Below are 9,218 nucleotides of genomic sequence, written 5' to 3' on the forward strand. Positions count from 1 at the left end.
AATATTCCAGACCTAGCTAGGTCACTCTAATAGTCCATATAGATCGGTCCAAGATAGTGAATTCCAAAAGTTAAATATCATTTGGAGTCTAATGAGTAATTTCTCTATTTTACCCCCTAACCTTCATCAATTTCTTTGGTTCTGTGTATGTATTATGATTCTGATGGGATTTGAATTTAATGAATGAATAAAAATACTCCTCCTTCCTCTAAATAAAAAATACTCTTCCTTTACTTTGACAGTACATGGTAATAAAGCTTTTTCTTTCTTTTTGTGCATTTCTTTTTAGTTTTGACAATGATGTTGTGTCATTATATGTACCACCTTAACATGCTTGTTTGTCAGAGTTTATGTTAATCACATCCACCATGATATATATCCAATAAAATTTAAGAGGTATTAAGAACAGATCTTAGAAGAAAAAAAAAATGTAGTTGCCTGCTTTGTGGTGATTTTTTAATTTTCTTTGTATTTTTTTTTTAATGATGTGAAGATATTAAGGGCAACTGTCAAAGATTGATGTTTGTTTAGTAGCAGAAGCACCCTAGTTTTTTGACAACAGCTATGGAGATGATGCTATAGTCAGCTATACCTTGTGTTCCAGAGTTGGAGAAACTCCATTGATACTAAGATAGACTTCATTTCTAAGCATATTTTAAAACATTTGAACTTTCTCTTGCCTAGCTTCATTTAGCTTGCATTCCTGCCAATTGTCATTATCTGTATGAATGGTAAGTGAAGTCTTCCTATTTTGGCTATTAACCTAAAAAAAAAAAAATTAAAAAAAATCAAGAAAATGGCTAAAAAGATTAATGATTTATGTGGTATACTTCTAGGCTAAGTCTAAATAATTTTCCTATACAATGTGTGTTTCATGGTTCTTGAGCATACAGTATGACAATACATGAATTGATTTTAGTTGCTTGTTGTAATGGATCATTGCTTAGCATGAGATGCAAATTTATATCATTGATTTCTTATTGCCTTTCTTGAGATTTAATAACTATGAAATCTCTAAAAATATTTTTACACTGCAAAACAATATTTAATCCATTATTTGCTAATCTTAATTTTTCAGATTAAGCAACACTTTTTAGCTCTACTATAGTATTCCAACAAGAATCCAGTAAAGCACCTCCCTTCAAGTAAGTAGTAATTTTAAAAAAATATTTAGTTCTATAATCTGTTCATTCTAATTTTTCAATGCAAATTGTGTATGTATATATACATATCTTAAAATATTGAATCGATGTATGTAATGATTTTTTCATATAAAAAATTAGTTTACATTATAAATAACGACTTATATGTTGTAATAGGTACTGTGTTTAATATGGATAAAGCATGGATGACACAGAATAAAAGGTCTAATGAATATATAGAAGGACTTAAGAACTTTATGTTATTTGTGGGAAATCACTTGGGACATGATTGTGAGATTAGGTGCCCATGTAAAAAATGTCTAAACACAACATCCTTAAATCAAAGCGTGGTTTATATGCATTTGCGCCAAAATGGAATAGACATGGATTACACACGTTGGATATTCCATGGAGAGCCACCGATTTTTCAAGAACCAAGTAATAATGGTTCTCAGGTTGAGTATGATGATTCTGATGATGAAAACTTAGATGGAGTCTATGAGTTCTTAAATGAATACGGAAATTTTGTAAACTCCACCTCACAGTTAAATCCCAATACTCACAGTGGTGAAGTTGATAATTTTGAGAACATATTGAGAGAAGCAAAGCAAGAATTATATCCCGGCTGCACTAAATTCTCAAAATTATCATTAACTGTGAAGTTGCTTCATTTGAAGGTGTATAATAAATGGAGCAATAAATCATTTGACATGCTGCTTGAATTGCTAAAAGAATGCTTACCTAATGGCAATACACTTCCACATTCTCACTATGAGTCTAAGGCTATGCTTCGTAACTTGGGATTAGGATACACAAATATTCATGCATTCAAATATGATTGTGTGCTATTTTGGAAGGAATTAGAGACAGCCGATTGTTGTCCTATATGTGGTACTTCTAGATGGAAAGTCAAGGATGGTAAAGGAAAAAATATTCCTCATAAGATACTAAGATACTTTCCTCTAAAACCTAGGCTTCAAAGATTGTTTATGTCAAAAAAAATTGCAAATGATATGAGGTGGCATAAGGAAAAACGAATTGACGATGGTGAGTACTTACGTCATCCGACTGATTCTAAGGCTTGGAAAGATTTTGATAATGAGTTTCCATGGTTTGCTAATGATGCAAGAAATGTTAGGCTTGGCTTAGCTTCTGACGGATTCAACCCATTTGGAAATATGAGTAATGCTTATAGCATGTGGCCAGTGATATTAATTCCATATAATTTACCACCATGGATGTGCATGAAAAACTCATTTTTTATGTTAACACTACTTATACCTGGTCCTAAAGCTCCTGGTAGAGACATTGATGTTTATTTGCAACCATTGATTGAAGATCTTATAGGATTATGGGAAGGAGGTGTGACAACTTACGATTCTTATTCTTCAACAAATTTCCAATTGCATGCTTCTATTTTTTGGACTATAAATGGTTTTCCTGCTTATGGAAATTTGTCTGGATGGTCTACTAAAGGATACATGGCATGTCCAAATTGCAACGGTGATGCATGTTCTTAAAGATTGAGGAGTAAGTTGGGATTTTTAGGCAATCGTCGTTTCTTGCCCACTAACCATGCATGACGTCGAAGCAAAAAATTTAATGGGCATGTGGAGAGTCGAAGTGCACCTCTAGAATTATCTGGTGAGGAAGTGTTAAAGCAACTAGAAAGTGTAAGTGACACTCCATTTGGAAAGCATCCAAATATAAGAAAAAGAAAAAGAAATCCTGAAGAGCTTAATTGGAGTAAGAAAAGTATTTACTTCAAGCTTCCTTATTGGAGCAAGCTAAAATTGAGGCACAATCTTGATGTTATGCATATTGAGAAAAATATTTGTGATAATATCATTGGAACTTTGTTAAATATTGATGGTAAAAATAAAGACACAGTGAAAGCAAGACAAGATTTAGAGGATATGAATATTATGAAAGAATTGCATTTGGTTAAGAGAGCATGTGGATCATATGAGGTTCCACATCCATGTTACATGCTAACAAGAAATGAGAGATTGAAATTTACTGAATTTTTGGAGTCTGTTAAGTTTCCAGATGGTTATGCTTCTAATATATCTAGATGTGTAACAACTGATGGAAAACTGATAGGTTTAAAAAGTCATGATTGTCATGTCTTATTAAAAAGAATATTACCTGTTGGAGTGCGTGGAAGCTTGGGAAAGGAAGTTGCCACTGTGTTATCTGAGTTAGGTGATTTCTTTAGGCAATTATGTTGTAAAACCTTAAAGTTGACAGATTTGGAGGCACTGCGTAATAATATTGTTATCATACTTTGTAAGTTGGAGATGATTTATCCACCGGCCTTCTTTGATGTCATGGTACATTTGGCAATTCACCTTCCACAAGAGGCTATCCTTGGTGGGCCAGTTCAATTTAGGTGGATGTTTATGATTGAAAGGTAATGTCTAATATAACAAGTGTATTAATTACATCCAACTTACATACTTTAATTAACTTCATGAACGTTGTAGGTTCTTGGGCTCTCTTAAACATTATGTGAGAAATAAAGCTCTTCCGGAAGGTTCAATTGCTGAGGGTTATGTTGCAAGTGAATGCTTAACGTTTCTTTCTTTATACCTTGATGGAATAGAAACTCGTTTCAACAAGCAAGATAGAAATAATGATGGGGAGGCACTACCTAGTGAGTTGTCAATTTTTTCACACAATGTTCGTCCCTTTGGTGCTTGGAAATATGAAAAATTTTCTAAAGAAGAACTTGATAATATTCAGTGGTTTGCATTGAGTAACTGTGATGAAGTTGGAGGATATATGGAGTAAGTATGCTTTGTAGATATAAATAAGCAGAACTAAGTTTAAATTACAAAACTGCTTTCATTATCTTCTAGTTTCTTACTATTTTCTTCATTTGTAGAGAACACATTGATTTACTTGAGAAGGAAAATTTACATAAAGTTAATCAGAGGTATAAAAAAGAATTCCTATTTTGGTTTAGAGGAAAGGTAAGTATACAAGAGACACACTATTTATACTAGCAAACACTTAATTGAACCATGTTGTATTCATTATGTTACTAATTTCTATTTAAACTGTTAGGTATCACAATTATATAATGAATCTGCAACTAAAGCAATGGATGCATTATACTCATTAGCTTGTGGGCCTCAAGTGTGTGCTCGAAAGTATACAGCTTGCATTGTCAATGGAGTTAGATTCCATACAAAAGATCGAGATAGCCGTCACAAGACCCAAAATAGTGGAATTGTTGTGCAAGGAAATCATGGAGATGAATTGATTGATTTTTATGGAGTGCTAAATGAAGTGATTGAGTTGGAATACATAAAAGATCATCGTATTGTTCTTTTCAAGTGTGATTGGTTTGATATTGGAAAAAAGTCTTACATTCAACATGATGGAAGTTGCACTAGTATTAAAATTTCAAACTTTTGGTATAAAAATGATCCATATGTTTTAGCATTCCAAGCAAAACAAGTTTTCTACTTGAATGATCCAAAGTTAGGATTAAGTTGGCGAGTTGTCCAACAGTTCCAACATAGGCATATTTTTGAGGAAAATGAGATAGATAACGATGTAGTTTATCAAGATAATGAGATGGTAGTCGATAATGACATGCAAATAGGAGTATTTGGTGATATTTCTACATCCTTGCATAGAGCAGGTGTTGAATCAAATATTGTACAAGCTACTATTGTGCAACCCACAATGGTTGAAATAAAAAAAAGAGGTGGATGATTTTATAATATCAGATGATGAAGATGAAACTCTTATTGAATATGATAGTACTGAAGAAGATATGAATGATGATTCAGATGAGAGTGAAGATTCATAAGTCTATTGAGTAATTTATTTGTGAAAGTATGTTACTTAAAACTGAATGTTTTAGCATTAGCAAATCATTGTTTTGGCTTAATTATTGTTTCCCTTTTCAGGTTATGAAATGGCACCTGGTCAAGTGAAAAAACGCACTAAGTCGTCATCAACTATTGAAGGCACAAATGGGATCACAGCTACCACGAACAATGAAGTGATGAGGTCCACAGGCTCTATACCAATCTCAAACTGTGAGACAAACAATGTCACATCTACCAATCAAGTGAATCAAGCTATACCCACTTTTGTTTCAGCAAACGCATCACATGCAGGTTACAATTTAATTAAAAATTAAATTACTTTATAACATAGAAAACCAGTGTGTATATATATATATATATATATATATATATATATATATATATATATATATATATATATATATATATCATGATAATATAAACACTTATTTTTATTTGTCAATTTTCTTTTAGAAGGTGGGACAACCTCAAAAAAGCGTGGTAGGGGACCTACAAGAGGAATTGGATTGGTAAAAAGAAACGAGGTTGCTGGAAAGAAGTTGCAAGTTATCATTGATCGGGAACATGGACGGCCTTTAAATAGAACTCAATCAGCTAAGTTGTCTAATGAACTTGGCCAAATAGTTAGAGATTACATGCCATGTCCAACAAAATATTCTAAATTCACAGAAGAAGAAAAAAATCGTGCTTGGGAACGATTACTGGTAAGTATTTAGCAAAGCTCTTATTAAAATTTCTATTATTCAAAAACATAGCTTTTATTAATTAACAAGTTCTTTATAATATTATTTCTTAACTAAGCTTCTAAACATTGATTTTTTTAGATGAGATTGGATGTTGTTAATTTTCGAGAAGATTCTCGAATCTTTGAATGTGTGGAAAATATTTTCAAAGTTCGCTATAGGAATTACAAGCATGAATTGCACAAGCAGTTCCTAAAATATGACTCGGCAATTGAGGCAAAGTTACATGTTCCAAAAGGCCTAACAGAAGATAATTGGAACGAACTCTGTGATTATTGGTCCAAAGGGAATGTGCAGGTCAGTTTCTTTGTAATCTTTATTAAATTTATCTTACACTTATATTTTCAATACAACAACTAAGTTATGATGATTGATATTGTAGGTGAAGTGCATGATAAATTCTTGGTGCCGCAGTCAACAGAAAATTCCACATAATCAAGGGTCTGCTGCATTTGTACCCGTGTTTAATGGACTTGTATGTTTTAAACATTACTTATGAGTTATGGTTAAATTGATATTTATACTTTTTAAAATAATATTTCTATATTTTACATAGAGACAAAAGGAAGAAGGTGGTTTTATGCCTGATAGGATTGCTTTATTTAAATTCACGCGCTGCAAGAATGACAAGTGGATTACACGTGAAGCCGAGGAAACTTATGTGTGTCATTGCATAAATATTGTTGTTTAATATATTTTAACTATTTATTTTCATAATTATCTTTAATATTTTAGTGTTTAATTAGACATTCTAATATTTCAGCAAAAGATGATCACCATGTTTGAGACTTCAGCATCAAATGAAAATCCAATGACTGTTGATCAAGTTTATGATGATGTAATGGGCACACGATCAGGATATATCAAAGGAATGGGGAATGGACCAAAACCACAAACATCTAGATCCACTCGAGCAAACACGTCCCATCTTGAGGATCAAATGAAAGCGACTATGAATGAGAACTCTCAACTGAAGACAGAACTTGCTGATTTAAAGATGAGGTTTCAACAATATGAAGAATTACTTGCTGCATTAGCGGCAGAGAGATCTAACCAAGAGTGGTATGTGGATATATATTTAATAGTTACATGTCATAAATTATCCTTAATAATTAATGAATTGAATTTTTAACAATACATCTAATACCTTGTATCCTGTTTTTTTTTCAGAATTAATTCAATGGATGAAATTTTTTTGTGAATTACAAGGTAAAGTACATTACTATGTTTAAGGTGTGATATCCAGTTTCTTTTACTATAAAATTGGAGTAGAATGAAACTTGCAAATCTTATTCTTACACACTCATTTTATTTGTTTGTTTGGTTTTTGTTATGAAGGGTGTATTTTTTTTTTGGAGTTGAAGGCCGAATGACATTATTGTAGTGTTATTTATGCTACTACTTTTGAAGGCACGAAGGGACTTTAACCATTACATGCACTACTGATTTTTTTGCCGTTAAAGCAAAGTTTCTTTTGATGGTATTTTGATATTTTTATGTGGTTTGCTTTAAGTTTTATTCCTTAATTTTTGTTTCAAAGAGAATTAAAATTGTTTCATCCCTTGCAGGCATTACTCAGAAGTTGGATACTTTTAAATGTGGAGATTTTGCCATGAATTAGCTTGGATTTGGTCTTGTAGAGGACTTCATGGGTATTCACCTAGTTTTAACAACTTAGTTAATGATCTCAAGGTGGATATGAACACTTGAAGGTATAACCAAAGTTTAGAATTTTATTTATCATTTCTTTGTTATATAAATTTTAGTTTTGGGGAGTACACTGCTAAATGGAAATTGATTACATGCTATAAGCAACTAAATGAAATATTAATTAGCTAAGAAAAGTTATTGATAGAACTAATTGCTTCTATGTATTTCGTGTGCGTAGCAGTGTGTATATGCACAAATGCTTTGGTCTGGAATGTGTAGAGTATGTCCTTAAGAAAGGGAAATTTGAAAATTGATTGCATGACTAATTCTGTGAGGGAAATTTGAAAATTGATTGCATGAATAATTCTGTGAGGGAAATTTGAAAATAGATTGCATGAAATAATTCTGAGGAAAATTAGCCCAAATGCTTTGGTCTGGATTGTGTAGAGTATGTCCTTAAGAAATGGAGAATCCCCATGTGACTTAGTGTGTTGTGGAAAATGAAATGACCTCCCCATTATATAGGTGGAGGCCTAACCCCGAGCTGGAGATTTGACCCGAACCCGATATCGATCAAATGTACAGAACGTGTAACCTGTATGACGGTATATTCGGGGAAATTCCCTATCAGTTATGTTATTAAATGTAATCATAAGAAAGTACAAAAGCAATATAAATTAACTATCTGATTGAGTTTAATATATAGTTTTTAATAATTTATTACTCATGCTTGAAAATATTTATGTTTTTTAGTGGCAGGGAATTATTGCATATCTAGATGTATTCATCAAATCAGACCTTCTTCCCCAAGACAAAGGACTTCCAAATTGCCGACCTCAATAGTTTTGATGAAGATGAGAATTATTATCCATCTTTATGTGCATAGAATTATATATATATTCCCGTGTCTAGTGTGGCCTTATTTAAGAATCATTTGTATCACATTACATCCTTGTAATTCAATATTATACTATGAAAAATATTCTTCTATTTTGAACATTTAATTGATGTTAAAATATTTTATTCTCAATTACATTAAACTGTTGTGTAAACCTTTTTATATACAAGTATATGTAAATTATCATCAATTATTTAAAAAATTAAAAATATCTCCAAATATAACATTGCGCGATGAAAATGAATATGAAAAAACGTCAGTAAATGTCATTTTTACTGACAAATTGTTATTTTGTCATCAATTAATTTTTTTAATGACAACATAATAATGTACACAATCGTCAATAAATGTTATTTTATTGACGCATTTCATTTTTCGTCACCAATTAAATTTATTCATGACAAGCATAATAGTATGGAAAACGTCACTAAAGACACATTTGCTGACGAAATATTTTACTTCGTCAGAAACTATTAGTGACGTTTTTGTTAATATTTCGTTTTAAAAAGTGTGTATTCAATGACATTATCAAGACAATGCAAAAACGTCAGTAATTGTAATATTTTGCGACGAAAATTTAATTTCGTCAGTAATACCTTTCCATACGCCGATAACCCGACGGTCCGGGTGACGTTTTTATTTCGTCAGTAAAGATATTTGGCGACGTTTTTTTGCATTGAAGAACCTTGTATAGTCCACGGGTGGACGGATACGAGGATTCACCGGTGGTGGAGCAGGTTGCAGAACAAGTTCTAGTGGGACTGGTGGTAGATCTTGTTCCACTGCCGGTGGTGCATCATTTTGAACAGGTGGTGCAAGAGGTCCTTGAGAAAGCCCTTCAAATCCCGGTGGTGGCATGACCGGTCCAAACGTCAGTTGCTTTAGATAGTGGAGATATTCTGAATTACTCATATTCAGAATCTCTTGATACATGTCAGGT

The 9,218-nt window shown here is 32.2% G+C and overlaps 1 protein-coding gene across 2 annotated transcripts; it reads left to right on the top strand.

Moving 5' to 3' along the window:
• The first annotated feature begins 1,119 nt into the window (after positions 1-1,119).
• Positions 1,120-6,964, top strand: LOC109177058. Of its 2 annotated transcripts, XM_019326395.1 has the most exons (4): positions 1,120-1,145; positions 6,287-6,391; positions 6,494-6,792; positions 6,901-6,964. In XM_019326395.1, coding segments are annotated over exons 2-4 (381 nt in total). In that variant the 5' UTR covers positions 1,120-1,145; positions 6,287-6,310; the 3' UTR covers positions 6,902-6,964. The 2 variants fall into 2 exon arrangements, 1 of the variants encoding a protein (XP_019181940.1); XR_002053507.1 differs by lacking the exon at positions 6,287-6,391.
• The last annotated feature ends 2,254 nt before the right edge of the window (positions 6,965-9,218 follow it).

Source organism: Ipomoea nil, unplaced genomic scaffold (assembly GCF_001879475.1).
Source record: "Ipomoea nil cultivar Tokyo-kokei standard unplaced genomic scaffold, Asagao_1.1 scaffold0785, whole genome shotgun sequence".
Lineage (NCBI taxonomy): Eukaryota > Viridiplantae > Streptophyta > Magnoliopsida > Solanales > Convolvulaceae > Ipomoea > Ipomoea nil.

Bases quoted from the DNA above. Each gene is read 5' to 3' on its own strand.
- LOC109177058 (XM_019326395.1), top strand. From the start codon at position 6,311: ATGCCTGATAGGATTGCTTTATTTAAATTCACGCGCTGCAAGAATGAC. The intron at 6,392-6,493 runs GTGTGTCATTGC...CTAATATTTCAG, and splicing joins GTGAAGCCGAGGAAACTTAT to CAAAAGATGATCACCATGTT.